Genomic DNA, 12,994 nt, shown 5'->3' with positions numbered 1-12,994 from the left:
TTGTCAAGAACCACTAATAGTTACTTGGGTGTTGAAGGAGGCATAAAAGATGACTTGGAGAATAAAAGACCTATTGAACAAATGAATGTAGGTTTGAGTGCCTAGTTAGGAGCTTGTAAGCATTAAGCACCTATGTATGGATTACAAACCTTTTGTTGATCTTTGCAAGGGATAGAAACTTGTTGGTATATGCCTATGCAAACAAAAACTCACGATGGCTGTAGAGGGTGCAAAAGACTACATAGTGATAGGTACATTGATCTACTACAGCTTTGAATCTTTTGGAAGATATATATTTGTGTTCCAAATTCAGCCCCCAAAACTATTCATGGTGTGTGTGTTAACAAAATCTATTAAAGAAACTCAAAAATGATCTCTCAACATCTTTAAAATATTTTTTTTCTAAAGATAGGCATGTTAGTTTAATTGCTATTGCAAAATTATATTTATTTACTCTAAATTACTCTAAGATGTACCAATTCCATAAGGATTTTTCTTCATCCTAACTTTTTTCTATGAACCTCACTCCCATTATATTATAATTTGTGAAGATATGTTCAATTCTTTCAAAAAAAGTGTCTGTGTTACTTATTTTGACCTCTTTCATGTCCCATGAGTAACAAACATTGAACTATCGCTCACTTTTCACCTAGTCACCTTATGTTTAGGAGGACACAATAATTGGTAACTTCACTTCAATGCACAATTATTTTGCTTAACTTATTTTTATGAATATCCCAATTAATCTGTCCTATGCAAATTTCAATTACATTATTATTTTGAATTCTTTATTTGCTAAACATTCTAACCAACAACCAAAGCAACATTTTTTCATAAAAGATTTGTTATAAAACTTCCAAAAAAAATAAAAAAATCCCACGCTTAAATATAGGTATTATTCAAATGATCATCCTTAGTTATAAAAATCAAAGCAACATGCTATAACAATAAAATTTACTTGTGTCAAACTTAAAATGAAAAAAAGAAGAATCTACTTAACAAAGTGCTTGTTCATAACCATCATTTTAAAATTACATTACTTTCATGTTGAATTACTTACACAATGATTTATACATACCCAAACTTCTCAAAAATGTTTTGAGATTTTCTTTTTTTTTAATGGATATTACAATACTTTATAAGTTATCTATCCATCTTACAATGGCTCTTGGCTTGATACCAATCAATTCATAAATTTAAATTTTATATATTATTTTAATTTATTATAAAATTACTTAATTGTTGTCGATAATATTAAATAAATTAGAAATTGATGGTATTATAATTATTTTCTATTTTATTTTTAAGAAAGAGAGCTATAATTGACTATTATTAACAATTAGACATTTAGATTATATAACAAACATTTACACATTATTTTTTTTTTTTTGCATGAACATTTTTTTATTAGATTGAATGGAAAGAATGAAAAGGAGCTACAATGAAAACTGCTGGACTTTAATATATAGCTAAAATAAGCAATTTTTTCATTGCATCGTAGATACCTTGTTAACCTGCCCAATTTGGATTTGACTCATCTAGAGCCGCAAGCCATTTCTTTGAATTACCATTGCTGCTGCTGCTGCTACTGCTACTGCTACTATTGTTATTATTATTTGGATGAATGCCAAGCATGCTTTGACATTGCATATTAGATCTAAAGAGATCATCATCCTCATCATCCTCATCCTCCTCCTCTTGACCAAGAGGGGACATCGATTCTCGAGGACGACGAAGTTTTAACTTAAGCAAGCGAGAAATTTCATGTACACCTCCCCACTTCTCAAATGCTCGAGCTAAATCATAACGTCCTGCATGACACAAACACTAATATCAATAGCTATTATCCAACTCAAGTGAAGAGGCTTATCAAGTAACACTATAATCCCCTAAATAAACCAAGAAATTATGAATCATTTCAAGTTTGTTTCCTCATTTTTCCTTATATTTTTACATATTATTCCTTAGCTTGGTAACATGCACAAGAGAATTCGAGACAAGTAGCTATTTGGTTTATAACTTTCATTTTTTCCGAGAACATAATGAAGTTGATATTCCTATTTGAATGCATCACGGGTTAGTGGCTTTTCGAGGCAAATGAGGTATTATCACATCTATTTGCAATACTGCTTGCTCAAAAATAATGTTAAGTTTAACAGGTCTGATACTTGTCAAGAAGTATTCGAATATTTGAAGCAAACAATTGCAACAAAAACTTACCCTGTATCTTCAAACTGGAAGGAAAAGTTTCATGCGTAAGTTGAATTCTTCAATGTCACAACCAGCACCATTCTTATCCACTCAAGACAGACATTTGATCTACTTTTGTAGTCGCATATTTCTCAAGTTGAATGGAATTATAACGTGTTAGATTAAATATTATGTAAATCTAGTTATTCCTTAACCATTATTATTGAATAGAAAGCATGAGTGAGTCTCCGTAGTCATTGAATCATCATAATAGAACAACTACACGATAGAGAGAATATGGGGAAGAGATAATATGTTTGGTTACGAAGGGCACTGCCTCTTTATCGCTGTAACTTATCACTGTTCTTGTAGATAATTAAAGGTATGCTCCTTAGTCATAAACCTCCTAAAGAGCTAGGTTTTAAGTTGTGACTTATCACTATTAATGGGCCCAAGATATATTGAGGTTAAGGCACTAAACGAGTCTAGAAGCATACACATCTACTAGATAGCTACAAATGTCCTCAAAAGGTCCACCACAAATATTAACGCTTCATGAAAAATTATTCATAATTAGGATCAAAATTATGTTGCATAATAACTTAATCCTGATTTGGAAGTAATCAAAAACATATCTCCAAGTGCTAAGAATGTGCATCACCTCATGAGCCAAATCTGCCTGTGCCCTATATGCTACAATGTTTTAGTGGACCATTTTCACTTTTTCTTCTTGTTATGCAGTACCCGCCCTCTACACTCGAAAAAAAATTCAAGGTTGTCACTGGAATTTTAGAATTGTATATGCATATGCTGGCTTCCATCCACAATTGAAAGTGTGGATTTCTAAACTCGTCCCATCCCAAGCAAGATTCAGTCCCTGAAGAATCTTGAAGGAGAAACGCATAGCATGTCTAGGCCCATTAGATACAAGGAGCTGTAGACGTAGAATCAAAGTAATCCATCAACAAGAGTTAAACCTATTGAAAATTTACCCATTACCTGAAACGCCTGTCAACACCTCAAACATCTTCTACAATCGACAACCACTCATCATCATCTTGTATTAGCAACTCATCAACATTATCATCAATAATGCATGTGGGAAACTCATTACTAATCGAGATCATCAAGAGCATAATTTATAGGCATCACAGAAGAACTATCGCTATCAGCATCTCATAATCATTAAGAGAAGGTGCCTCAATATTAAAGTCATTTGAGTGTCATCTCGAGAACGGGCTCTATTCTATCAAGAGGTCGTACAACTGTCCAAAAAGGGGATGAATGTTAAATTTAGTCAAGCATTTCACACTAACAGGAGGAGGACAATCACTCCTTCAAGCATAAAGAGTCCATAAGAAATAAAGTACAAATATCTGAATGAGACTAATGATGTTATAAGAAAGAAAACGAGTTCTCCCCTAGAACATGAGAACCTTCAATAGCTCTTGGCATAGATTAAATTTTGGCACTTTTCCCAAGCTGTAATATCAATACAGTTCACCATTGGAATAGCTCCTTCTGATCAAGTCAAAGGTAGATTCTAGAAGAAACATCGTCAATGTCAGCAAGAGAAGCATACATAATGTGAGACAACTCGATAAAATATGAGGTCTATCCTAGTTGACTGGGATATTGGCTATGTGGGAATAACACAATGGACAAGCTCACCAAATCCAACTTTAGTGCATCCCATCTTTCAAAGAATTTCCATCTGATGCCTCTTCAGGGCTCTATTAGGAGGATCCCCAGTTTGAAATTGAAGAAACATATGAGGAACAATCACTGGATGAAGAGGAATTGCTTAAATCTATTGATTATGTGTGCTCTCTATAGAAGTATGACTTGGTACAGTTTCCGAATCACACTGTAGATTTTGAGGATTGACTTAAGGAGCTCCTAGAAGAATTTGAATAAGCGCACACAACCGATTTCTTCATCATAATCAACTCTTGTATAAGTGAATCCTAGCTACCGTTTAGATTTTCAATGAGTCAAGAAGAGCCTTTGTGATGGGCAATGAAAGCTTGTATACCAATAAATTTTCTTATTGGTATCAAGAATCAAGATATCTCGATGCAACTTTGTAACCATGGTCCAGACATTTGCAGGATGGGGGCAACAGGGGATGGTGGGGCATGTATTCGGGACAGTAGAGGATGGGAGGCCTTTTTTAAAGAGAACAATAGGGGATGGCAATTAAAAAAAAAGAAATTTATTAAAATAGGAAATTCAATTATTCCTATATAAGACATTCGTCCTATACATTATAGAACCATATCATAGAATTCATATTTTGTCAGATTACACAAGGTAAATATTAATGATACTTTCTTAACCCTAAATTATCTACATATTAATTTTATATATACAATCTGAAGTTTGCAAACTCACTCGTGTATTGTAAGAGCTTTCATGAGGATCAAAGAACCAATCACCGACACCTAAAGCTTGAAGCAATGAGAAAGCTCCATGGCATTGAATAGGGACTAAGAGCCATACCGTGAAGAATACAAACAAGTAGACAATAATATAAATTTATCTGGAAATCTGAACTGTGTTGTTTTTAAAGTCCTCAATACAAACAAAGAAATATATAGACAATTCAAAAGGCTCAATCCATCGAAAGTTAGCTGCACAAAATGTTTTTATAAACAATAATTTTCCCCTTTTATAATATTTGATATTAAAAACCATTTAAAGAAATTATTAAATATTATAAAAAGGTTCTAAATGAAACGAACCATCCAGACCAAACCTTGTCTAGGTTTAACAAGACCTGTAAACTATGATTAAAAGTAACACACATCATCAAATGCAATTAAAAAGTCAAACTGATTACGGAGTCTAACCAATGCAAGAGGTACAGAAGTCAAACTAACCAAAAAGAAGGACGATCAAACAATTCTACTCAAAAAAAAATCATGGTTGGCATAGCAAACCACACAAACAGCCATCCACTTGTCGGTGCAATAGAAATTCAGTCTATGAAAGGATCATATCAGTCTTGGTCAAATATTATACTCTTTATATTTCTCTTTTTTCTTTTCATTTTTATTTCAATTTCTGATTTTGTTTGCTTGTTAGACCACGAAGGCCAGCCATCCCCTATCATCCTTGCCAATTGATGCCTGTTTCCGGGATGTCTTCTTTTTTTTTTCTAAGTGGTTGATGGCTCTAAGGTTGATTTGCTTGTCGAGCCATAATGGCCAACTATCCCCTACCATCCCCTTGCCAATTTATGACCATTTCCAGGATCTTCCCTGATTTTTTTCCTCGTGGAGGATGACCCTAAGCATGTTCCCTAACCTTCCCTGCATCCCTTAAACATCTTGAGGTTGGGAACAATTGGTAATCCCTATGAAAAGTGTCCCCTTATAACATCGCTTTGAACTTGTTTCAATATCTTTTACCAAAAATTTATTAGGACAAATCTCTACTTTCTTTTCAGACATTAGCCACCTTAAGTAATGAAGCACAGTTAGCACTTGGCCACATATAGTCTACAGAGAAACGGGACTCGCCCGAAATCGCCCAGACTCGGCGAGTCCGAGTCCGAGTCAAGCTGGCCGAGTCCCAGGGGCTCGGACTCGGACTCGGCCAAGTCTGGCGACTCGCCAGACTCGCCGAGTTGGCGAGTTTGGCCCAAACTCGCCAAACTCGGCGAGTCCCGAGCCCTGGACTCGGCCAGCGTTGGCATAAGTTAAAACGCCAAAAAAAATTAGTTTGGAAAGTTTTTTTAAATCCATTTTTTAATGTTAATTGTCTTCTAGCCCTAAAAGTGACTTTCATTTCATTCACTTGCAAAAAAAGGAAGAGTAAAGTGAGTTGGGAAGAAAAACAAGGGTGCATAGAAGAAAAACCAGCAAGGAGGAAGCTCAAGTTTTCTTCAATTTGTCACATTGGAGCTGCATTGTGTTTCGATTTGGTGCATCAAGAGTTGGATAGGAAGAGTTTGCAGCTCATTTCAAGCTTGTTGTAAGAGGTAAGATTGTTTTTTTGAACATTATTTTGTTTCTTGTATGCAAAAATTCCATTTTCTATTCATTTATTTTGAAAGTTTTACATTTTCTTGTATGCAAGATCTTTTGTATGTTTGTAATTTGTATGTAGCATGTAGTATGTAGTTGTACTATGTAGGGTTGTATGTAGGGTTTGTAAATTTTTATTTTTTTAAATTGTAGGGTACAAACCCTACAATTTAAAAAAAATAAAATTTACAAACCCTACTTTAGTTTTTTTGAATGTATGTATTAATTTTATTTTGTATTTGTAATGTTTTATTGCAGCAAACTTCACTTTATTATTTGCCTCAACTTCAAGTTTCACAAAACTTTCCTAAAATGTCTACTTCAGCTTCTAGAACCCCCATGAGAAAGGACCCTGCTTGGAAATATCATGAGGATTTTCCAAGGCAAGGAAAGGGGCAAACAAAATGTATGTTTTGCAAAACAATATTCCATGGAGGTAGATATAGGCTGAAATACCATATTGTTGGTGTGCGTGGACATGATGCCGAACCATGCCTAAAAGCAGTCTCTGAGGCCGTACGTGATTGTTATGTAATGGTTGAGGAGATTGAAAGAAAAAAGAAACAAAAGGAGGATCGAGCGGCCATTGGGAGAGAGACAGTTTTAGGAAGAGGGACACAGTTAGGTTGTGTTGGAGGCCCTTCTTCCTTACCTCCATATCGTCCCACTCAGTTTGCTACTGCTGGTGCTTCCGTTTCTGCTTCTGCTTCTATAAGTGGCAGTGCCACCGCCACTTCTCATGCTCCTACCACTAGTAGTTGTAGTGGGAATGTTACCATTGGACCTAGGATTCGTAAATCTAGGTTGGATTCCTTCTTTGTGCCTCGCACTACTCCTGGGTCCCAACCGTCGCTTGAGAGCATGGGTTGGAACAAGGAGGTCCATGATGCTACTAAAATGGCAATTGGCAAGTTTTGGAGCTACAACTGTATTCCATTCTTTGTAGCCAGGTGAATGTTTTACTAACTTTTATGTTTGATAACTTTGATTGTTTTAATTTTTATACTTAACTTATCTCATTGAATTTTTATACTTAACTTATCTCATTGAGTTTCTTTGCGACAGGTCTCCTTATTGGCAACAAATGGTTGATGCCATTACCATATGCAGGGCGGGGTTCAAAGCCCCTAGTGAGAGTGATTTGAGGGGACCCATTTTGTCTTAAATGGTGGATGATGTGAAAAAGGATTTAGATGAACAACGCCACATAATTACTATCTTGTAGTTTGTACCTCCATTAATTACAATTTACAATGCAACAAATTATGTTGCTGCAGGTAGACTATTGATGGAGAGGCACCCATCTATAGTTTGGACTCCATGTGCTGCTCATTGCATTGACCTCATGTTGGAGGATATTGGAAAAATCCCATGGGTCAAGAGATGTGTAGAAAGGGCAAGAAATGTCTGCAAATTTGTATATAATCATTCATGGGTGTTGGCTCTTATGAGACAATACACAGAGCAGAAGGAGTTGCATCGTCCAGGAATCACAAGATTTGCCACAAACTTCCTCACATTGCAGTCCATGCTTAGGTCTAAGTCTGCCTTGAGATGTATGATTGTTGGTGAGGAGTGGTCTTCCTCATCCTATGCTACCACCCCTGCAGGGATAGAGATGGCAGACTGCATTTTTGATGAGCAAGGCTTTTGGGTCCCTTGTGATGAGATAGTGAAGGTAATTTTTTTATAAATTCTACAATTTAACTTCATTTTTTATAACTTATTATATGTATTCTCTTATTTGCTCATTTTTCTAAATTACACAATATTTTCAATTTTGCAGTTTGTTAAGCCCTTGGTGGTTTTGTTGCGAGTTGCGGATGAAGATAAGCCCGCAATGGGCTATATATATGAGGGCATGGATAGGGTGAAGGAGGCCATCAGATTCGTCTATGGAGCAGATGAGAGCAAGTATGGTCCCATTTGGGAGATCATTGATAGGAGATGGCATCATCAGCTTCATAGGCCCATCCATGCGGCAGCCTATTATCTAAATCCGGCATTCCGTTTTATCCCTTCTTTCAAGGCTGATGCGGAGGTCCTTAATGGGCTATATGCAATCATGGAGAAGATGGGACCTACTGGTACTTCTCAGATAGACCTTTTTTGAGAGCGACAGATGTTCTCAGATGCACAAGGGGAGACCTTCTCTCGTCCTGTCGCCAAAGACGGTAGGACAACTATGATGCTAGGTAAAAATAAATTGTTAGGCTTAATTTTAGTTTTATTCAATACTATATTGTAACTTGTTAAATGAGTTCATGAGTGAGACTGATTTTATTTATTTTTCTCATTTCAAACTCAGATCATTGGTGGAACCTTTTTGGCCCAGAGACACCAAATGTTCAGAAGTTGGCCATTCGTATTTTGAGCCAACCATGCAGCGCATCAAGTTGTGAGCGCAATTGGAGTATGTTTGAGCACATACACTCCAAGAGGTGCAATAGATTATCTGTGGAGAAGATGAATGATCTCGTCTTTGTTCACTACAACCTCCGCCTGAGAATGAGAAAGAATGCAACAGTTGACATGTCTCCTATCATTCTAGATGAGGTTGATCTTGAAGCAGAGTGGGCCAATGAGAATCAGACAGCTCCTGGGACTCCTACAGCTGTATTTAGTGATGATGACATTGATTGGATCGACCAGGTAGATATAGAGGCTGAGGTTGTAGCCATGGCAGAGGAGGAGCAGAGAGCACGAGCAGAGACAAGAAATACTGAGACTCAGAGTGACACAGCTGTTCCTGATGTTGGTGAGCATGACACAGCCGTTCGGCCCGTTCCTGATGTTGGTGAGCATGACACAACCGTTCGGCCCGTTCCTGATGTTGGTGAGCATGGCATGGTGTCACGGGGAGCGACTATGGCTGCTGAATCATCCAGGAGGACCAAGACCTACTTTAAACGCCTTCGCAGGGGGCCAGGGCGAGAGGGTGCACGGCCCTCTGAGCCATAGGCTTGTACACTTGTAGTTGTATTTAGTATTTACTATTTACCTTTGGTATTTGTATGAAACATTTGATGATGATCATATGATGACATGGATTTTTTATTCCATGAGTTTTGTAATATTGTATACATTTGACAATATTTATATATCTATGTTTATTATTTTCTTCAGCTACAATTTGTGTTTATGCTTATGTGATTGATGTATACTTGTGTATGTAATCAAATGAGCCGAGTTTAATGATGTTTTTGTGTCTTAAAGGTGTATTCAATAAAGGGTGTCTGAAACAAGTTTTAAATCTTTAAAAATCTCTAAATTTCTTGAGTTTTTCACTTTCTCGAGTCCAGCCGAGTCTGGAGCCGAGTCTGACGCCGAGTCCAAGTCGGCCTTGCCGAGTCCGAGCCGAGTCCGAGTCCTGTTTCTTTGCCTCAAACATTGTTCAGTTTTGTGTTGTCTTGCAAAAGACCAATTAATGTCCAACATTCTTCAATATCCATTAATTGATTTTCCCTATAATAAAGATAATGAAATAGTGTTTAGGAATTTCTTTGGAAATATAGATGAGGAATAAGCTTACTCCTCCATATTTGTATGTACTACGAGAATTTTATCAATATAACATAAGATTATACCCCAATATTTAAGTTGCTGATTTGCCTATGATGGATATTATTCTGTGTTTCAACAGGTTTGTAGAAGCTTTTAATCCTGTATAGTGATTACCAGATGTTGCGAACTATAGGCATCATGTTAGAGTGTTCAGCATAGTTGGGATGAGTCATCCATCTTCTAAAATATAGGCCTAGTATTACACTATAATGGTGAATAACAGTGATACTTAGACATCAAAATCGAGTCAGGGTGTAGCAGATGACAATTGGCAGTGAGAATCATCACAGGAAACAACAGTGTTAGACTGCAGCCAAACAGAGTAGACAGAGGAGATTGGAAGTACATACTTCGAGCATGTTTTGTTCATCACAAATTTTGACCAGATTATACAGTTCACGTAGTTCTGACCATAAGACTCTTGCTTCTCAGATATACGAAGCAACAAATTACAACATCTTTCAGAATAAACATAGCAGTCTCAATAGTGGTACACTTGCTACAACAATGCAAATTTTCTTTGATATTTTAAGATTGAGTGAGGGATGTTGACGTAATAATGCAAACGTTCATGACTTAGATACTTTTGTCTATAATTTTCTATCAGACGTATTTAATGTTGATGGCTGATTCTGGTGTCAGCTTATAGCTGTATAAGTTAGTCTTTAACAGAGGATGACAACACTTAGGCTTTTCAGATGTATTTGCTGATTTTTAATTTAATAATAAAAAAATAGCAACAGGCAATTTTCTTCTTTGCTTCAATTAGGTTTTTTTTTCCTTCTAACTTTTTACAAGGAAACAAATGCAACTCAATTTCCTAATTCCTTTGAACTATATTTGTTTCAAAAAAATAAAAATTGACTCTTGAATTCAAGGAGAATGACATTTATTGATGTAAAGAAAATATAGAAATGTTAAAAATTATATAAAGGGAGAGGTTGAATGGACCCTTCAAACCATGCTATTTACCAACTGATAGTACTATCCATGCATATAATGAGTACAATAATTATTTGTGTTTGGTCATATGCAATAGCAGAAGAAATAAAATGGAAGGAATGATCATGTCAAGAAAGGAAAATCACTCTGCATACCAGCCCTCTCAAAAGACTTTCTGCTAGGCATATAAGTTGGATCCATGCCCCATGTCCTTTGGAAATGACTGACCTGAAAGCAATAGATCAACTAATATTTCATTCTAAAATGAAGAACATAACAGTAGCCAATAAGAATTGTAGATTAAACTATAAACACAGATAACAGTGATTGCATAAATAAATAATGAAGTCTTACTTCCTGCTTCAGATTTTCTAAGCTATCCCAATAACCCTTAGGTTTCCTGTCCTTGTAAGAAAGTGAGAGATTCATAAGAGATGCAATAATTCTGAAACCACCCATACGAGTAATGGCTTTCTCGAGATCTGCACGGCCATGTAAACGGAGATGCTTTCTCAGAGGCATGAAACCTTCTTGTCCATGATCTGAAATGAACTTATAAAGTTCTTCTTTCAGTATATCCATGTTTGTCTGAAGACCCGGTACTTTTGACCTATGTTCCGTAGGCTTGTCCTCAGATACCTTTAATCCCTTGATTGTTCCTTGCCTTTTCTTTAAATTCAAATCTTCAGTATCCACATGGATATTTTGGGCTTTTGGTGATTTTGTATAAGGGACTCTTGCTGGGAAATTCAGATCAGCAGTCTCCTTGTTTTCTACGTGATCACGGAGGGCACACAAATTTGATGGAAGATCTTTATAGATAACCTGAAAATCAGAAATTGTATATGTTGTTGGTCTCAGTAACATGACAAATTGACAACACCAGGCTAGTGTTATGATAACTGTTTTTCTTATATCGAATTCTCAAATAAACATCTACGATTGTAAACTCATACTTAAATTGCATATTATGTTTCTTATTATAAAATGATATATAGACAATATCAAGCCAGTGTTATGAGAATTATTGATTAATAAAGAGAGAATTCTCAAATAGATCTCTATGATAGTAAAGCTCGTGCAAATGCAATTTTTTGAGACTGAATTGTGGTAGCCTAGGTGTAAATTTTGAAACATGACTTACCTTCCAGGATCACAGTTTGGGAAAAAGAGCAGTGCTTGTTTAGTAGCATTTTTTTTTCTTTGGGAGGTAATCCTTCCGTCAAATTTTTTAAATGACTAATGAACGAATGCACATGGAAAGTCTGACAGCACCAAAAACTTCATTAAGGTGAGAAATCTTGTTTATGTGAAAAGAACCATTGTGCTAGAACTACCACGATACCACCATACAAATTGAGATTGTAGATACAATCATGAGTCAACAGAGCATCAGAAGATCTAGTCTACAAAGAAGAAGCCATAGCCAAAAGGAAAATTTCTTGGTAACCCCAATCATGTCTAGGCATTAGCCTTCTGAATATGTTATTAAATTAATTGTATAAGATGATAAGCCAGGTAAGTAGCTTGACTTGCACAACATTTGTAGCAGATTCCAGGAAACTAGAGACAACTAGATGAAAAATATGAAAGTACACCGGGACCAAAAAAGCAGGCTAGAAGCAGGTTCAGATATTGCTTCTGCAGTACAGCAATTAAAAGAAATGAAACACATAGAAAGAAGCATTTATCTTTTGGAGTGTGTATATTTATTGATGCCATAATGAATTATTACTATAGAGGAACTAAATCTGCGCCGTTTGTTATGCTTTAAAAGATCAGCTTCATCATATTATATTTTATTACTGAGGTATTGACATCTGTTGTCCACACAAATGTGTTGGTATTTTCCTTTGTCATTTTTGTGACAATACAAAACAGAACAGTACTAGATTTCTGAGTGTGTAGTTGTAGGAACAATTTTAATTAACAAGTACTAGATTTACTTCAAGCACAACTCACCACCATGATACTAGTGGATAGACAAAAAGACAAAACACATGGATCGAAGAGCACTTACATTGCTACAACATTTTTTATCACATGTTTGTAGGTATGTATCCATTTATGGCACCGTTATAATTTTTGTCAATTTGGTGTTTGCAGATAGCAAGATATCAACCATTTGATACTTGGGTGAGCATCACCAAGACACGTTGAGAGCACTCAAGGATAATTTTCAACAAACTCAAGATAAGCAAAAGCTCTATGCCATCATCCACATCAAACACAAAAAGTCAAGTAACAAGAGTACCACAGAGCTCCCA

The 12,994-nt window shown here is 36.0% G+C and overlaps 2 protein-coding genes across 2 annotated transcripts in view; one reads left to right on the top strand and one right to left on the bottom strand.

The window, feature by feature from the left end:
* Positions 1–1,378: 1,378 nt before the first annotated feature.
* The window catches only part of LOC131029727 (uncharacterized), a 162,131-nt gene continuing 150,515 nt past the window's right edge, over positions 1,379–12,994 (bottom strand). Inside the window, exons 9-11 of the mRNA XM_059211618.1 lie at positions 11,082–11,552; positions 10,883–10,955; positions 1,379–1,811 (exon numbers count right to left, since the gene is read on the bottom strand). Coding sequence (XP_059067601.1) covers positions 1,510–1,811; positions 10,883–10,955; positions 11,082–11,552 — 846 coding nt within the window. The 3' untranslated portion in view covers positions 1,379–1,509. The remainder of the gene's footprint in view (positions 1,812–10,882; positions 10,956–11,081; positions 11,553–12,994) is intronic.
* On the top strand, positions 7,505–8,407 carry LOC131029728 (uncharacterized). Its single transcript, XM_057960354.2, has 2 exons — positions 7,505–7,899; positions 8,008–8,407. Exons 1-2 carry the CDS (start codon positions 7,510–7,512, stop codon positions 8,332–8,334), a joined length of 717 nt encoding a protein of 238 aa, XP_057816337.2. The 5' UTR covers positions 7,505–7,509; the 3' UTR covers positions 8,335–8,407.

Source organism: Cryptomeria japonica, chromosome 9 (genome assembly GCF_030272615.1).
Source record: "Cryptomeria japonica chromosome 9, Sugi_1.0, whole genome shotgun sequence".
NCBI classification, from domain to species: Eukaryota; Viridiplantae; Streptophyta; class Pinopsida; order Cupressales; family Cupressaceae; genus Cryptomeria; species Cryptomeria japonica.
The sequence above is the reverse complement of the archived record's forward strand: the minus strand, read 5'-3'. Positions and strand labels throughout refer to the sequence as shown.